Here is an 18878-nt window from a genome sequence, read left to right as displayed (position 1 = left end):
GTCCACTCAGGCCCCGTGGCAGGACCCTGGGGTCATCTGACTGGGCACAGGCACAAAGGAGCCATCACCTCCCTCATTTGGAAACTTTGACTTTCTTCATGTAGCCTGTGTCCTGCTGGTTTCTATGACTGTCACATACTTGGTTCCTACTGGCCACTGCTTCTCCTCCAGGTGGACACCACGATCCCCCTTCCATCCCCTTCCAGCGTCTTGCCCCACGTGCATGACCAGCCCACCAGCCTGCAGCCTGCTGCATCTACTCCCTTCTTGTAGGGCAGCCTGCCACATCCCCTACATCCCCTCTTGGGTGCCTTCTCCTCAAGGCCTCACGAGTCACTTCCTGGGCTTAGTGCCTTAGTACCCCCCTCCTTTCACACAAGGGCTCTCCTCCAAGGAGAAGACAAAGCAGAAGGGGCTTTGCCAGGTGCTGATCCTCTCTTTTCTCACTCAACACCATAGGTCTCATCCTTCTCCGAGCCACTTCTTCATTCTCTACCTTTTGCGTAATTTTGCCTCTCAGACTTTGGGTCACCCTCACTTATTCAAGCCTCTAACAACTCTTCCCCAAATGAAGTCCACTGCCTTACATTTGTCCTTGATGATCTGCTGTCCTCCTGACTCAGGCCATATGCCCTTCAAGCTGGGCTCATCAACAAGCATCCAGTTCAACCACACTGCTCCTGGGGGCTCTCCTTGGTCTTCACTCAGGTGATAACTGGACTTTTAGAGGCAGAGACTCAACTCTGAACTTCCGTGTCCTCTTTACCCCAGATCTCTCTGGATCATGTCATAGAATCCTACTTCCTTTCTCAACAGATGCTTCTCACTTTTTCTTTCTAAACCAAGGGAAAAATCTGACCCTACACAGCTCTCCCACCTTTCGCTCCTATAAACCAGAGGACTTACAACAAATTTTAGCAAAGTCCCCCCACCCCACCCCCCTGCGCTTAGCCAAGCTTTCTGCACTGCTCTTACTTGTCAGGGAGCCAAGTCAAAAGCTCATCAGAAGTCTTCCTCTTAGCACGTGAGACTTCCATCAGATTCCTGGAAAAGTGAAATCAAATCTCATCGGATATCCAGCAGAGACCTTGTGAAGGTCCCATGCTGCAGGAAACTGGCCTAGAACCTGGGGATAACACAAGTGGGGTCAAATCCCAGCCTCACTTCTCAGCAGCTCAACAACAGGGTCTGAGCTTCTTGATCTTCACAATGAAAATAAAAATCCCTGCTTCATAAAGATTTTGTCAGAATCCAATCAAAAATGCAATCTATCCAGACTCTAGCTGTGCAGCAGAATGACCCAGAGAGCTATTGTTCAGTCACTCAGTCGTGTCCAACTCTTCCTGATCCCATGGGCTGCAGCACCCCAGGTCTCCTTCCCTCATCATCTCCTGGAGTTTTCCCAAGTTCATGTTCATTGCATCAGTGATGCCATCCAGCCATTTCATACTCTGAGGCCCTCTTCTACTTCTGCCATCAATTTTTTTCCAGCATCAGGGTCTTTTCCAATGAGTTGGCTGTTTGCATCAGGTAACCAAAATATTGGAGCTTCAGCTTCAACATCAGTCTTTCCAATGAGTATCCAGGGTTGATTTTCTTTAAGATTGACTGGTTTGATCTCCTTGCAGTTCAAGGGACTCTCAAGAGTCTTCTCCAGCACAACAGTTTGAAGGCATCAATTCTGTGGCCCTCTGCCTTCTATACCATTCAGCTCTCACAACCATACATGACCACTGGAAAGACCATAGCCTAGACTACACAGACCTTTGTCGGCAAGGTGATATCTTTACTTTTCAACTGTCTATGTTTGTTATAGCTTTCATGCCAAGAAGCAATTACTAACTCTTTAAACAATTAAATGCCTGACGCTAAGTCATGGATGGAGCCTCATGTGGTTCTAACCACATGAGGTTCTATATGGATGCCAGTTTTAATGCCAGATGGTTCATTACCCAGTTTCACCACTTATTAGCTCTGTTAACCAGACCAGGTTGCCTACCCTCTCTGAGGCTTTTTTTCCCCAGGTAGGAACAGCACCATGAATCTCAGATGTGCCCTTGTGGCTCTCGCATGCTACAACCTCCCAGAGAGAGAGAGGCTTTTTTTAAAGCACAGATATTTTTAAAGTACCATCACCAGAGATTCTGACTGCATGGATGTGAAAGTGCAGTTGTCAGAAAGCTTTGAGGTGTTTCCGATGTGTGCCCACAAATATGGGGATTGCAGAAGTCACCCTTGCAAAATGCCTAGCAGGGCACCCAGTGAGCAGACGCCGCTCTGAAACCTGAGTTCACCTTGCTTCCAGCTTTTCTCTGCCCACCACTTTGACTTCTGCCCAAACCCAGCATCTGCTCTTCTCCCTGAGGCTGAGCCCTGTGGTCCACACCACTCAGACTCCACTTTCCTCTGACTTCAGGGTTGTTGGGTTGTTGTTGTTCAGTCACTAAGTTGTGTCTGACTCTTTGTGATCCCAAGGACTGCAGCAAGGCAGGCTTCCCTGTCCTTCACCATCTCCCAGAGTTTGCTCAGACTCATGTCCATTGAATCGGTGATGCTACATAACCATCTCATTCTCTGTCACCCCCTTCTCCTTCCCCTGCCCAATGGCAGACCCAGAGAACAATGCAGAAGGATCCCACAGAGACTCTGTTTTCTATGTACAGCTTCCATCAGGGGCCCTATTCAGAGGTTTCAGTCCTGTCTACACCCCAGAAATACAGTTCCTCCCCTTTGGCCCCCTTGGACCCCAGAGGCAGCCACTCCCCACTCTTACAGGTGCTGGGAACCTCAGCATCTCCTACAGGTCCCTTTAGGCAAGCCCACATCTCAGTAAACAGACACCTTACAAACCATCTTTGTATGACTTACACAGTCTCCTCTATGCTACATGTACTTGGGAGTCTAGAAACCACCTTCCCCTTCATCCATTGGGCAAGAGCTGTAATCAATCCTCACAAGCATTTCCTTCTTCACCCTGCTCTTCCTGCTCATGTCCTTACCCCAAATCTCCCATCCATACTTGCATCCTCCAGCTCCATCTCTAGGCATGCCTTTCTGCTCGTGACATATTCCTCCTAAGAAGTATCTTTATTTTGTCTATCATGTGTTCTTGCTAGTTTTACTTGTATTTCAATTTGCAGTTCCATCCTCAAGTGTCAGGATTTCCCTGGGGTCTGTTTTTAATGCTCAGTGTGGTATTCTCAAGCACTTTGTTTATAACCCATGACCAGTCTGTGTGCACTTTGGCATCTAAGATCAGAAGTGGCATTTTTGGTCCCTTTCTCAGCTCTTCTCCTGGGTAGCCATGCCCTGTTTGTGTTCTTCTTTTGATGTCATATCACTTGCTAGAGTGTGTTTGGGAATTTCACTAGACTTTCCTCATCTTCATTCAGTTACTTTAAAATCCTTCAGGATAACTCATGTCTTTCTCTTTCTCATCCTCTTGATCTTTAGCTGAAAAGCCCACCCGGTAGTGTTTTGAACCATAGTCTAAGAGTTGTGATCACTGACATCATCTTTTTCTTTCAAAGTCTAATCATTGCAAGAAAGAAGCTAAAAACACAGCCCCTTCTCCAAGGACCATGCACTTCCTGCCTGAGACCCCTACCTTGGTGACTCTCCAGGGGCTATTCACATGACTTCCTTGGCAGGAGAAGGAGACAGGCAGTCACTATATCCCTGAAAGCTCTCAGCCACTTCCTAGACACGCCTCAGGGAGTATGGCACGTTTCCATGGCTATGTCAGTTCCAGAAGGCTCCATAATGGCCTGGGAAGAAGCATCAAACCCTACAGGTGTCAGCTTCCTCCTGGGGCTGGTTAGCAACTACCTCTGCATCACACAATGCCTGGAGTTCTTCCCTGTCATCCTAATTATCTTCTCTAGATGGCCTGACTTTCTTTTTGTGGGACAAGGCTCCTACTCATACATCATTCTGTTGGCATGAACTTCCTTCCCATCACTTGTCCTCTATTGAATCCCATACTTCTGTTCTTCTATCATTTGTTATTTTGCAGCATCTTCTCTTTTTTAATTAATTTTCATTGGAGTATAGTTGCTTTACAATGTTATGTTAGTTTCTGCTATACAGCAAAGTGAATAAGCTATATGTATACATATTGTTGTTCAATCGCCAAGCCATGTCTGATTCTTCACAACCCCATGGACTGCAGCACACCAGGCTTCCCTATTCCTCACATTCTCCCAGAGTTTACTCAAGTTCATGTCCATTGACTCAGTAGTGCCATCCAACCATCTTATCCTGTCACCCTCTTCTTCTGCCTTCAATCTTTCCCATCTTCGGGGTCTTTTCCAGTGAGCCAGCTCTTCACTTCAGGTGGCCAGAGTATTGGAGCTTAAGCTTCAGCATCAGTTCTTCCAAAAAGTATTGAGGGTTGATTTCCTTTAAGATTGACTGGTTTGATCTCCTTGCAGTCCAAGGGACTCTCAAGAGTCTTCTCCAACACCACAATTCAAAAGCATCAATTCTTCAGTGTTCAGCCTTCCTTACTGTCCAGCTCTCACACTCGTACATGTCTACTAGAAAGACATATACATATACATATATATACATATACATATATATACATATACATATATACATATACATGTACATATACATATACATATAGCCTTGACTATGTGGACTTCTGTTGGCAAAGTGATTGCTTTTTAACACACTGTCTAGGTTTGTCACTGGATTTTCTTTCCATTTAGGTCACCATAGAGCATTGAGCAGAGTTCCCTGTGCTACACAATATGTTCTCATTAATTATCTATTTTATACATAGTATCAATAGTGTGTCTTCTCTTTTTCTGTCATGCCCTTCTCCCTTCAATCATTTGGACTCAAAAGGTACTGTTGCTTTCAGGAAATACAAGTAACTAGTTTCTATACAGTTCATTCACTGTAAGAGCCCTCAGAGGAAGACTTGAAGCCACATATTCCTCCTACAAGTCCAGGAAATCTCTTGCACTTGCAGTGATCTTTGGTCAGAGCAGCCCTTGGAACTTCCATGGCCATCATTAATGTGGAAAAGGGCGTGGGGTCATTCCCAGGACCCACAGGTCTATTTGCCATATATTTATTCATCTAGGAAATATACATTTATTATTTGCCAGGCTCTGTGTGAGCACTGGGCCTACAGCATTAATGGCCAGCATGGTCCGTGCCCTCATGGGGCTTAGAATCCAGAAGGAAACTCAGACTCGAGGTGAAATTCTTATAAGTCTGATGAGCTCAGCAGAGCAAATGCAAGAGGATCCTGGGATGGGCGGGGGGGCATGAGAGTATGCATGCATTCTCTCTGCCACCATCTCAGGGGGATCTTGGTTCTTCCACAACCACAATCATCTCTTGACCCCTCCCAATCCCAATAAGCACCTGCTCAAACTCTTTCTGAAATAAGAACTGTTCACTGACGTGCTCATCATTGGTTGAAGCCCAAGAGCCAGCAGGCGCACACCATCATGGATTCAATGACAACTCTTTGTGCAAGGCATGCCCTGTCTGTAAAATTAGCTGTGGTTGAAAAGAATTCATACAGTAAAGGATTGGAGATAAAAATGATTTCAAAACTTAGAACTGAGAAGTACACTTAATGACCAGTGCTTATGGGGGAGACTGAGATTAGTTTTCATGTATTTCATTTTTACCACTCTCCTTTTGGAGAACAAGGGGTCTGACACGGTAAAGGCTTTGCTGGTTTTCAGAACTAGGGAATTTTTTCTTTTGGGTGGAGGGCTGCTCAAACCATACCTTTTTTTTTAATCATCTTGTACAATGAGTGCTTGGAAGTAGCTGTTTTTCACTTTATTGTCATGATCTTCCCCCTCTTCTATTTTCCTCTGTGATTTCTGCCAGGGAGTCATTGTGTTGCCTCGGACAAAACTCCCTGAAACCAGCTGCCCGCAGCCTTGTACCCCACAATGTGGGTGTTGAATGTTTAGTTTTGCATTCCCTCTGATGGCTAGCCCACCAGAATACTGGCAGCGTTGCACTGAGAATTCACTTTGAGTTGTAACTTTTTTTCTTTCCTTCTTTATTTTTTTAAAAATTCCTACTTGTGAACTTTCAAAGGCAGAGGGAAAAAACTCATGTCTCTATCTCTTCTTTTTTGAAAAACAAAACCCAAAAGACTCCTGGGATTCTGCTCAGAGAACCAAAGACGTTTCCCCTCAGCTGAACTCGGCCACCATCATTGACATCCACCCTTCCTCCACCTACAGCATCCGCATGTACGCCAAGAACCGGATTGGCAAGAGTGAGCCTAGCAACGAGCTGTCCATCACCGCGGATGAGGCAGGTACGTCTGATGAGCAGGGGGCCTCTGGGAGCGGGATGGCGGGGCTCAGATGGTTAATGCAAAGTCACAGCCATGATGAACGCTCTCTGTAGCTCCACGCCCATCAAAAACACAGACAGCACTCTCTGCCTACTTTGAAAGCACTGTTCTTCAAACAGGACTCAGGTCAGGGTTCTCACACCCAAGACTTAAAAGAAAGACATATGAGGCTAATGATCTGGTGAGATTTAAAGAACCACGCTGTTCTTACAGTCCCTTTGTCCGGATGCATGGAATCCAGGTTGACAGGAGAGCTGGGAGCCTGTCTTGCCCAAGTCCCTGTGCAGTCAGGGGAGGAAGGATCACTTAACTAGAAAACAGCTAGAATATTCTCTGTTTGGGGACGGGGGAGAAGGTGGTATAGGTTATTTTATTGACTGGAAACAACAATATTTCCATCATCAACGGTATTGCTGTTTTTTCCTATGACAAAGTATTTCACGTTATGTTGAAAATGTCAAAGACTGAGATAGGCATTTTGAAGACAAAACAGCGCACACAGTCCTACCACCCAGAGTTAGTTACTGATGGATACATGGATATCACACACTAAATTATTCATCACACGTGCATGAGTGCACGCTCACCCACACAGACACAGACACACACAGCCTTCAATACAGAAGTTTGCTCGTGGTCACCTGGGGTGGCAATAACCTGTTTGCAGAGGACCAAGCAATTGGGCAGTGGACTCCACCTGCCAGCCTGCCTCCTACAGAAGAGGAGGAAACGAGCTGCCCTAGGGCTTCTCTGCAGAAGGAAAGGGAAAGAACCACAGCCTGGCTCATCTTTGGGGGGCAAAAGAGTATCCAGCCCCAAACCTAGATTTTCTTTTCCTGCCCGCACTCAGAACTGATCAGCCACCCCCAGCTGCTGCAGGGAAGGTGGAAGCTTGGGTTGACCTTCGTTCTCCATCTCCAAGATTAAGGGGATCATCTCCAAATGATGAAGCTTCCACAAGAGGTCGCTGCATCTTTCAACTGCAGTTGTTCTTGACTCTGTTCCTTACTTCTCTGTTTTGTTGTTGTTGTTTAGTCGCTAAGTACTGTGTGACTCTTTGAGACCTCATGGACTATAGCCTGCCAGCACCCTCTGTCTATGGGGTTTCCCAGGCAAGAGTGCTGGAGTGGGTTGCCATTTCCTTCTCTAGGGGATATTTCCAACCCAGGGATCAAAACAGTGTCTCCTGCATTGCAAACGGATTCTTTACCACTGAGCCACTGGTGAAGGCTTACTTCTCTGTTACCCTCATTAATTGTACTTTGAATAGACATCACTCATCTATATCTCTTAAATACTTCCTAAAATTTGTAATCCTGCCTTCCACCAGTTCTTTAATAAATCCCATATTGTTAGGTATGTCAGTTATTTTCTTTAACTGAAGTATAGTTGATTTACAATGTTGTGCTGATTTCAAGTGAACAGCAAATTGATTCAATTATATATAGGCATATATACATATATATTCCTTTCCATTATAATTTATGACAAGATATGGAGAATAGTTTCCTATGCTATACAGTAGGTCTTTATTGTTTGGCTGTTTTACAGATAGTAGTATGTATCTGTTAACCCCAAACTCATAATTTACCTCTCCTCCTCTCTCCCTTTTTGTAATTGTAAGTTTTTTTTCTATGTCTGTGAGCCTGTTTCTGTTTTGTAAGTAAATTTACCTGTATCATTTTTAGATTCCACATATAAGCAATATCTATCTTTGTCTGACTTACTTCACTTGGTATAATAATCTCTAGGTCCATCCATGTTGCTGTAAATGGCATTATTTTGTTCTTTTTTTATGGCTGAGTAATATTCCATTTGTATATGTACCACATCTTCTTTATCCATTCCTCTGATGACGGACATTTAGGTTGCTTCCATGTCTTAGCTATTGTAAATAGTGATGCTATGGACATTGGGGTGCATGTATCTTTTCAAATTAGAGTTTTAATCTTTTCCAGATATATTTCCAGGAGTGAGGGTTCTAGATCATATGGCAACTCTATTCTTTAGTTTTGTAAGAGACAACCCTACTGCTTTCCACAGTGTCTGAATCAACTTACATTCCCAGCAACAGTGTAGGAGGGTTCTCTTCATTCCACACCCTCTCCAACATGTATTATTTGTAGACATTTTGAGGCCATTCTGACTGATGTGAAGTGACATCTCATTGTAGTTTTGATTTGCATTTCTCTTCAAGTTTCCATTATCATAAACACTACTATGATGAGCATCATTTGATATATCCTGTGATATATCTTTTGCCATTTCCAACAATATGTTTTATTCCAAGAAGTAGGATAGCTGAATGAAAGCAAATGCCAAAATCTAACTCCTTTGTTATGCACAGTCAACATTGTCCTCAAGGAAATGGGTTAACATTTATTGTTTTTCCTGAACTGCACCTACATATTCATTTTTCAACTCTGGAATACATCAGTTCTTGAAAAATCATTTTCAAGTGTGGGAGATAGGATAGCTTTGTGCTTCAGTCTGAGGGCGAGCCACTTCTAACGCTTAGAAACTCTCTCTGTGTGATTTCTCATCTGCAAGATTCACTTAATGATGTCTTTCTACTCCTCACCACAAACATGTTGGGTAACTGGAAAAAACCCTAATTTCTGAAAGTACTTTGCATGGTTCTGAAATAAGTAGGAAATGAGTGTTAATAAGCTCCTGCAAAAATAGAATCTTATTTAAATATTGATGTAAACAACACACTCACTTCCTGGAATTTTATCATGCTGGGGATTTAGGGAGAATAAGCCACCCCCAAAATGAAAGCTTTGGGTCAGGGCTGAGCCTTCTCCTTCCTTTGAGCCACTTTTCTGACTCCGGCCACCTCCACGGCCTTCTCAAGGCAGGGATGGTTTCCAGTAGTGCATTTTACACTGTTTTCCCCATCACCATGACCGATGCAAGTGCTGTGGCTTTTTTTCTGCCGTTTCCTCTGTGATCTCCCTGCAGCTGGCCGTTGCCATGGCAGTGCTTCTCTCTCCAGCCCAGGAGGTCAGGTGAACAGCCACTCCTGGTCACCGGCCACCTGTGTGCAGCCCATTCCCAGGCATCTCTGCAGACAGATGGACACAGAGCCCCCCCTCCGCTTTGGCTCCTGGGCTGACAGTTGGGGTTTCACCAGGCAGCCCCACAACTCACCATTCACTCTTCAGACTAGCTAAGGGAAAATATGCAGGAAGGTCAGGCATGAGCAAAGAAAAGCTGCAAACCAGAACTCGCCTTGTCTTGTTGCGTAGGTTTGCATGACTGAAATCAGAGAGCCATTTTCTTACATGTGACTCACGTAGAAAGGAGGGCAGCTCTCCTGACCAAAGCCTCCCTCTCCAGCTCTGCTTGGGTTGACGGGGCTTGTCCCTGCCACCTCTGGGAGGATCCCCAAAGGCACCTCTTTCGGGAGCTGCAGCATCTTGAGAGAATCTTTTCCAGACCTACGGCCATCTTTCCCTGAAGAAATGAGGTCATCACTTAAGCAGTGAGAATCCCCATATGGAAGCTTCTAGAAGCCATAGACCCACTCGTTTTTTATGGTGATGCAGTGCCCAAGGGCTTCCCAGGTGGCACTAGTGGTAAAGAATCTGCCTGCCAATCCAGGAGACTCAAGAGACATAAATTAGACACGAGAGATGCAGGTTCGATCCTTGGATGGGGAAGATCTCCCAGAGGAGGGCGTGGCAACCCGCTCCAGTATCCTTGCCTGGAGAATCCCATGGACAGAGGAGCTTGGCGGGCTCCAGTTCATAGGGCCACAAAGAGTCAGAAACAACTGAATCAACTTAGCATGCATGCAAGTGCCCAAGTCTAGGGCACCCAAGGATGCCTCTCACTGCCCACCTGCTGAGGAAAGGAGCCTGTAAGGTGTAGGCCCAGGTCTCCCCTACTCCATTACTACCTTGAAGCAAAACCAGGCTCCTCGTGGCCTGAGAAGTGATGACCTTCCCTTCCTGCTCCCTCCTCCTCATGTGAGCTGCTCCTGCCCACATCTGGAGCCCTCCGAGGTCTGTGCCTCCTTTTCTGTCCTCTCCCTTGAAAAGCAGGTCAAACATCACACTCTAGTACAGTGCCTCCCCTCTGCTCTCAAATTACTTTCTCCTCCACATAGCAGTTTCCTGTCTTCATCCAGAGGCTTGGGTCTTGTTTGCTTATGGGGCTGGGCTGAGTCACCCCATGAGAGGCACTCCTGAACTTCTATCTCTGGTTCCTCATTGGAGAATTTGCTAAGGGTCTACCATGTGCCAGGTCCCAAATTGGGCAGAGACCAGGGTGTAAAAATGGGTAAAGAAGGACTGAAGCACAACTACGCAGTCTACAACAGTATACTCACCTCTGACAGAAGTAGCCTGGGGAATTCCCTGGCATCAAGAGGTTAGGAAAAGACACTCTTATTTCCAGGGGCATAGGTTCAATCCCTGGCAGGGGAACGAAGATCCTTCAAGCTGTATGGTATGGCCAAAAAAAGAGAAGTAGCCTGGGTGAGCAGAACATTCTTTGCTGGGCATAGGAGACCAATATAGAATTTATTAAGAACCAAATAAATTGAAGAACAGTTGATACCTAAATGGGGAGAGGATGAATTCATTTAGTGACCATTTATCAAACAAATAGCTTATTTAAATTATTATTCATTCAGCACGTATTATGTGCCAAGTGCTGTTCTGGGCATCTGAGACACAGCAGTGAACAAAACAGCTTGTCCTGCCTTTGTGGGAGGGACCAAAAACAGACGTCCAGACTGGAGACGACCTGGGACCACTGTAGGTTTGAGAATTAGCAAGTTGTCCACCTTGTATCTTCAGCCAAACAGAATTAGTGGGCTTCCTAGGTGGTGCTAGTGGTAAAGAATTATCATTTTTCACAGAAATTTGCACTTGTCAAGGGGCTTTACCCGTGGCTCAGCAGTAAAGAATCCTCCTGCAATGCAAGAGATGCCAGCAACACAGATTCGATCCTTGGGTTGGGAAGATCCCTTGGAGAAGGAATTGGCAATCCATTCCAGTATTTTTGCCTGAGAAATCCCATGGACAGAGGAGCCTGGAGGGCTACAGTCAATGGAGTCACAAGTCAGACAGGACTAAGCATGCAGAAAGGACATAGCCTTGCCTAGAATAAACATTAAGAACTGTAAATATAGTCTTCATTTATTACTCTTTTACAAATTGAATAGTTTCAGTTTCTGTAAAAAATGCAGAACTATACATTTTAAAAAATCATATTCATCAGTAATTCTTACCTCTAGCCTGCTCTTCCTGTAGGAATAAGGTAAATATTCTGGTTTTAAAAAAAAAAGAAGAAAAAATTATGCTTTCTAGTTTTAGTGCAATTTCAATTCAAGAGTGTTAAATAAATTCTTAAATGTTAAATGTCAACACAATTTTCAAATTTAGTTAAATCAGTGGATACCTAATGGTTGGTCTTCAATCATGCCAGCATTGGGAATTCAGTCTGCCTTGGATTCTAATTTTATGAAATTGTCCTTTTGCAGTGAGATGAGGATCCATGAAAAAAATTACAGCTTAGGCATTGTAAGGAAAGCACTAAAATTCTGGAAGCAGACTAATTTTTATACCATTTTTTAAAAATTTATTTTATTGAAGCATAGTTGATTTCTTTGTTGTTTAGTCACTCAGTCTTGTCTGACTCTTTTGTGACTCCATGGACTGTAGGCCACCAGGCTCCTCTGTCTGTGGGATTTCCCAGGCAAGAATACTGGAGTGGTTGCCATTTTCTTCTCTAGCATCATTTTTTATATCATTTTTAAAGGGCTTGTCTTAGAATGTTTTAGAACCTTAAAGTAGAAAATTCAGCACCCAAACAAAAGCTCTTCCTAATTATATTGGGCAAAGCTCTAACATGTGTAAAATTCTTTCAGTCTCTACCTTTAATATAGATCCTATGACTGTATTTTAAGGGAGAAGAGATCTGAATCCTTTCACGTCAGAGACTAAGCAGACTAATAAATAAATTACTAACAAACCACAAAAGTCTTGATAGACTAAGCCAAAAAGGCTTTGTATTCTTATAAACAGTCAGGTGTCTGGGACTTCAGGCTTCCCAGTTGATGCAAGTGATAAAGAACCTGCCTGCCAATGCAGGAGATGTAAGAGAGATGCAGGTTTGATCCCTGGGTCAGGAAGATCCATGGAGCAGGAAATGGCAACCCACTCCAGTATTCTTTCCTGGAGAATCCCATGGACAGAGGAGGCTGGCAAGAGACCGAGCACACACACACACATACACGCACACACGAAACTTCCCTGGTGGTCCAGTGGTTAAGACTCCTACATGCTTCCAAAGCAGGGGATGTGGGTTCCATCCCTGGTTGGGGAAATAAGATCCCACATGCTATGCGATGGGACAAAAGAAAAAGTCAGGTCTGTCCCGGATACAGGGATTATCCCATGTCCCCAGACCACTTCACAGGGGAACTTCTTAAAATATAAGACCAGAATGAAAAAGCAAAATGCCCCGAGTTCACACTTAATGTTTTCTGATAGAATCAAGGGCATTTTTAAACACTCTCCTAGTGACTTTGTTTTTTATTATGAATATGTCTCAAGAAGAAAATGACAGCTGACTATTGCCAGGCAACCCCTTGAAAAGGCTGCAACAAAGGACAAAGAATCCAGAATGGGAGGTACTCTGCACTGCCTCCGATTCCTAACCAGCAGGCTCCTTGTTCTACCTGGCTTCACACAATTAAATTAAAATAATCAAGCCTCAGTGTAGCCATCAAACCTCAAAATAATTTTTTTCAAGGATTTTTATGCATGCACCATGTGCTTCTTACTAACCACAGAACTTCTCCATGTTTAAGAGAAATTTGTTCCATGTGCTTTCATTGAATCTGATATGGAAATATACCTGCAGCAAGGGCTGGTTTTCTTTACTAGTACTAGTGCAACTTGAGAAGCCCCTCACCCTGGGTATAGAAATTAACTTCAGCATTAGCACTGTCTTTGCACCTGGAGAATCAATAAACCCGAGAGGCTGCAGGACCCCCAGAAAACTCACTGTCCCCATGACCTGCTAGGGAGAGAGAGGAATTCTCTGAGTTTCAGCATCCATACAGCACTGCACCGATCAAAGCAAGGACTCACTCTAGATTTGGTCCCTAAGACCACACAGCTTTGATTGAGTCTGTTAGGAAAAGAGGGAAAGACTGATAGGCAGATGTATGCCCAAGCCTGCTGTGACAGGTTCCCAAGCCAAGGTAGGGGCTCCTGGGCCCAGGCAGGAAATGGGTGGAGGGAAAAGGTGGGCTCCGACCTGCCAGGGGGGCAGTTGTGTTTAGTTTTCCACTGAGAAGATGGACGTGGCTGGGACATGGGGTGCAGGGAAGTGGGGACGCACAGAAACTGCAGAGGAAGGCAGGACACAGATGGTGCAAAGTTAGTGTGAGGGACAAAAGGTCTGAAGCTCTGAAGGGTGCCACATCACCTTTAAAGAGGTAAAGTGAAGAGTAGAACTAATGTTTAGGAACAGAATTGAAAACTGGTGCCAGGCATTGTTGCTGGGCTGGAGGGGGTGGTCAGGGACAGAGGCTGTGTCCTCAGAGAGGACAGAGACCTGGTGAGTAGATTTCTGGGAGCACTTCCAAGCGGAAGGGAGCAGCCAGCAGACCCAACTCTACCTGCTTCTTGTAAATGTTTCCAGCTGCTGAGCAGACACCTCCGTACAATAGCCCCTCTTCTCTTCACAAATATATTCCTAACATGCAATGAAGCATCTTTCCTGGAAAACTGGCTTCCTTTCTTTGCCCCCTTGGGTTAACATTCTCCCCCAGTCCTGCCATCCCCGACTATGGAAAGCAAGTGAAAAAGAAAGTGTTAGTCGTTCAGTCATCTCTGACTCTTTGCAACCCCATGGATTGTAGCCCACCAGGCTCCTCTGTCCATGGGATTTCCCAAGCAAGAATACTGGAGTGGGTTGCTATTTCCTTCTCCCAGTGATTGAACCTGCATTCAGTTGAATTGAACTCCTGAGTCTCCTGCATTGCAGGCAGATTCTTTACTGTCTGAACCACCAGGGAACTTAGTAAGAATCCCAGCACCCACTTCTTCCCACCTGTTGCCACTGTTTATCCTCAGGTCCCCCAGTGGCATTTCTCCTGCATGCATCAGTGGTCTCATAAAGCCTCAATTGAGACAGGGTGTGCTGGTTCCATTGCACATTATCCTCATCAGTGAAACTATCCCCACTGGTGGGCCACTGTTCTCATGCACAGAGTACACCATTTTCCACAGGCTACTGCAACAGTCCAAGCCTCTATTGTGTTCCTGGCACCCACCACTCTTCCCCTGACTTTGTACCTTATGATTTTGGTGAGAAGAGAGACAATCAGATTTGAACCTGCGTTCTTCAAGGAGCAAGTATACCTGGGTGTCCACTCACCCTGCTTCCCTGCCCACTGGGTTCTCTTCCTCTCATCCCAGAGGTGCTGGCCTTATGCCCCTCTCTCTCCAACACCTCCCTCTTGCTCTGTCCTCTTGCTAATCTCCTGAGAACTTTTTCTTTCAAGTATACCTTTTCTTTTTGCTATTTGAATTTCTCCTTCGATGTGCTCCATAAAAACACCCAGTGAGAAAAGTCGTCATTACTGCTTATATGTTCTAAGCACACTGTTTTCATCACCCAGACATACATTCTATCATACCATTATATGGAGAAGGAAACTGAGGTGCAGAAAAATTGTCACCTGCAAAACACTTCCAAGTTACTAAGCAAGGGAGCCAGAATTTGAACTCAGGCAGAAAGATTCAAGTGCCCATCAACTTAGCAGCTGCGTTGTGGCATCACTCAAAACTTCTTTCTCTGTTAAATGGAAAACACGTTTCCACTAAAATGACCTTATTCTTTCCCCTTCCTCTTCTTTCCAAACCTTCAGTCTTGTTTCTGTTCCCTATTTTTGATTTCTTATCTCCCAGTGCTCCTCACTTTTCTGCAAACTGGCATCTCCACATCCACAGAAATGGCCCATTCACAACTCAGCAGTGGTTGTAAAGCTGTCCTCCCAACAATATGTGGTCACCCAGTGGGGTCTCTCCCTGCTGATCCCTGGGTTCCCTTTTGCTTCTACTTCTCTGAAGACACTTGAGTGTGTGCTGTGTTAGCTTCCATGTGCTCAGCCCATTGTTCTGATCAGACTGCAAACTCCTGCTGGACGAGGCTGTCTCCTCTAAGTTTTACACTGTGTGTGTAATACAGGGTAGATTCCTAGTACAGAGTGATCAACTGTGCGTGGCAGGCAACTGGCACCCCTATAACCACTGGATGTAGGTTGGTATGAGTTGCGTGCTTTTTTTTCTCTTTTCCACGCCAATCTGCCCTCTGTGGCTACTGCCCCAGGTTAGTAAGTTTTCTCTTGGAAAGAGTGGAGAACTAAAGCCATCAAAGAGAATCAGAGGCAGAAGAATGCTTTTTTTACCCCTCCCCAAGTAGTTTGAGTCTCCTGAGGTGCTCCAAAGCACAGAGTCTCCAAAATAACCAGAGGGATCTTCGTAGCCACTATAGACTTTGATCAAAGAAATGTTTCACCACTTTCTGTTTTACTGGTGTATTAACTTATGGTTTATTCATCAAGTTGTCAAAGACAAGGTGAGGAAGAATACAAAGATATGTGTCAAAATTCACTTTTTCTAGAAGCGAGTGAGCACGGGGTAAATGTTGTGCACAGTGATTCAGCAAAACTGATTTTCCCACGAAAGCTGCTGTGGTGCTTCTTCTGGGCCTGAGTCCTGTTATCTGGGTTTCAGTCCACGCTGGAACCCATCTCTAACTGACCTGTGGGTTTTGGTCTTTCCAGCTCCTGACGGCCCACCTCAGGAAGTCCACCTGGAGCCCATCTCTTCCCAGAGCATCAGGGTCACCTGGAAGGTAAACCCAGCAAGCACACATCCTCCTGGCACTTTCTCTGTGGCAGTGGGTGGGGAGTCTTCACTCACATTAAGTATTATGATGCTAAGGCATGCAGACTTTTTTAACTTTTATTTTATGTTGGAGTATGGTTGATTTTCTGGGCTTCCCCAGTGGCTCAGCAGTAAAGAATCCACTTGCAATGCAGAAGACACAGGTTCGATCCCTGGATTGGAAAGATCCCCTGGAGGAGGGTATGGCAACCCACTCCAGTAGTCTTGCCTGGAGAATCACATAGACAGAGAAGCCTGGTGGGCTGCAGTCCATGGGGTCACAAAGAGTCAGACACAACTGAAGCAACGAGCACGCACACATAGTTGATTTCTAATGTTGTGTTCATTTCAGGTGTACAGCAAGTGATTCACTCACGTGTAGGAAACTTTTGTTTTGCAAAAGTTTTGCAAAAAATCCAATCTTTGTATTTATGGCAGATTCTGTATCTACAGATTGTGGTTGTTGGACCTTGTTTGAAGTCTCTGAATCGTGAGTGGGTCCTGAGTGCCGGTCTTCATGCAAATCGGAAAATAGACAGGCGTGACCACACTCATGAATTTCATCCCAGTGGAAACATTTTCTAATTCCCCTTCCTAAATGCCAAATCACGGACTGTGTGGTAGACAGTTTGCCAAGTGGCAGAGAGGAGAGCGGTCCTGGTTGTGCCCCTAGCTGGCGGTGGCCTCAAGCATGCCCAGGGAGGGGAGGGCTGGGCCAGCTGCCAGCTGAGGCAGTGGTCCCCCAGCATGGCCAGAAGATACCAACTGCCTGCCAGTGAGCTCATTGCCAGCTGCTGGGACACAACCACACCACTCGGCGTGCTGCTCCCTCCAGCATACATGGTTTTCACAGCCAAACTCTCATTGAAGGAAGCAGCGTTGACCGATATTCTGGCCTGAACTCATCACAAACTAGCATGCTGGGCAGTGATGCCCTTGGGAGCCTACAGTCATTTAGGGGGTGGGTGAATCTGCTTGGTTAATTAGTCACGCCCTCTGTGTGACCATGGAGCCGACCACCTTCCTTCCAATTCCATTTTATCTAGAATGCCGTGGCTGGGTCAAAAAGTCTGCAAAGCCGCATTTCCTTTTCCACTTGTGGTTTCTGGTGTTGCACTTTGCACTTTTCTTGTTTGCTTCTTCCCTCTTTCCTCACCCACTTTCCTGTGTTCTTCCTTAGAGAAGGTAAGAGCCGCAGTGAGGTCTTTAATCCGCACACCTCTCGTCTCCCTGAAAAACCTCATCCATTGCACCTCTTGCTGTGTTTCTTTTTTTATTCTAGCATCAGCTGTTTCATAAAATGACCAGCCTCTATAATACTACTAACAATAAAGGATTTTCATGGCTGGGGTGGACACCACCTTGGATGTAAACACACATCAGTGCAGCCAGCCCATTTGTGTTGGCTTTTTACAGGCTTGGCCACTGAGCTGTCATCCCTGTGGGCAGCACACTGTTCAACTGCTCAGACAGGGCAGGCCGAGCCACGTGGGAGGGGGCCGAGGGTCTTTGTGAGGACATCCGCCAGCATGAGCATCACTTGCCTTGTGATGAAAGGCGCCCAGCAGGCCACAGCCCCCCACACAGCCCGGCCATGCTGCAAAGCAGATGCTGACTCACTCTGTCTTGCATTCAAGCCTGGGAACTTTCCCCCACCAGCCCTCCGCATTCTTTTGCGTTTTGCCACTGAAAAGACCAGTTATTACAGCGGGCCCTAGAGCTTTCGGTGTCCTGCAGGAGAGAAGTGTCTGTCCCCAGAGCTCTTATAACTAAAAATAGAAACTTCAGAGACTTTAAAAGGTATTGTATCCCTTCTATCTCTATAGAGAAGCAGCAGGAAAAGTCAGTAGATTGCAGTTGAATGTCTTCTGAATGTCAAAAGGATGAATGAGTTGTGGGCTATTGAAAGGAGGCCTTGCCTGCATTAGACTGAACCAGCCCATACTGTCCTATTCATGGAACTTTGATTTATTCCAGGGTGGTGGGCTGCAGACAGAGATGTGGTGATTGAACCACTGAGTGGAGGAGGGGCTGCCCGTGGAGCTGTCATTTCACACTGGCCTGATTGTGTCATGAATGTGCATCACCAATTCAATCTAACTGTAGGCGATACTAAGTAATCCAAAGTACCATGTGTGGCATAAAATAAGCCTTTATTTTATGGTATCAAAGCTCCAGATTTACATTTTGTGTAAAGAGGCTGATAGGAGGGACTTCCCCTGGCAGTCCGGTGGTTAAGACTTCACCTTCCAATGCAGGGTTACAGGTTCGATCCCTGGTCAGTGAGCTGAGATACCATATGCTGCACAGCCAACAAACCAAAACTTAAAAAACAGAAACAATACTGTAAGAAATTTTAAAAAGACTTTTAAAATGGTCCACATCAAAAAAAAAAAAATCTTAATAAAAGAGGCTAACAGGAAAGGAGGAGAAAGAAGGAAGGAAAGAAAAAGAGAGACATTGTATTAACTGAAGACGTGTTAGTTGCTCAGAGGAAAGAACAGCTCCAGGCATTAGGGAGGAATATAGAAGGCGATGGCACCCCACTCCAGTACTCTTGCCTGGAAAATCCCATGGATGGAGGAGCCTGGTAGGCTGCAGTCCATGGGGTCTTGAAG

General features: G+C 45.4%; 1 protein-coding gene across 1 annotated transcript in view; it reads left to right on the top strand.

Annotated features, from left to right (window-relative positions):
- DSCAM (DS cell adhesion molecule) overlaps positions 1–18878 on the top strand; it is a 568075-nt gene that overhangs the window by 410802 nt on the left and 138395 nt on the right. Inside the window, exons 15-16 of the mRNA XM_081574158.1 lie at positions 6137–6304; positions 16158–16228. Coding sequence (XP_081430284.1) covers positions 6137–6304; positions 16158–16228 — 239 coding nt within the window. The remainder of the gene's footprint in view (positions 1–6136; positions 6305–16157; positions 16229–18878) is intronic.

This window comes from Giraffa tippelskirchi, chromosome 2 (assembly GCF_054371585.1).
Source record: "Giraffa tippelskirchi isolate mGirTip1 chromosome 2, T2T-mGirTip1v1.2.pri, whole genome shotgun sequence".
In the NCBI taxonomy this organism is placed as follows: Eukaryota; Metazoa; Chordata; class Mammalia; order Artiodactyla; family Giraffidae; genus Giraffa; species Giraffa tippelskirchi.
Note: the sequence above shows the minus strand (reverse complement) of the source record. Positions and strands in the feature narration are given on the sequence as shown.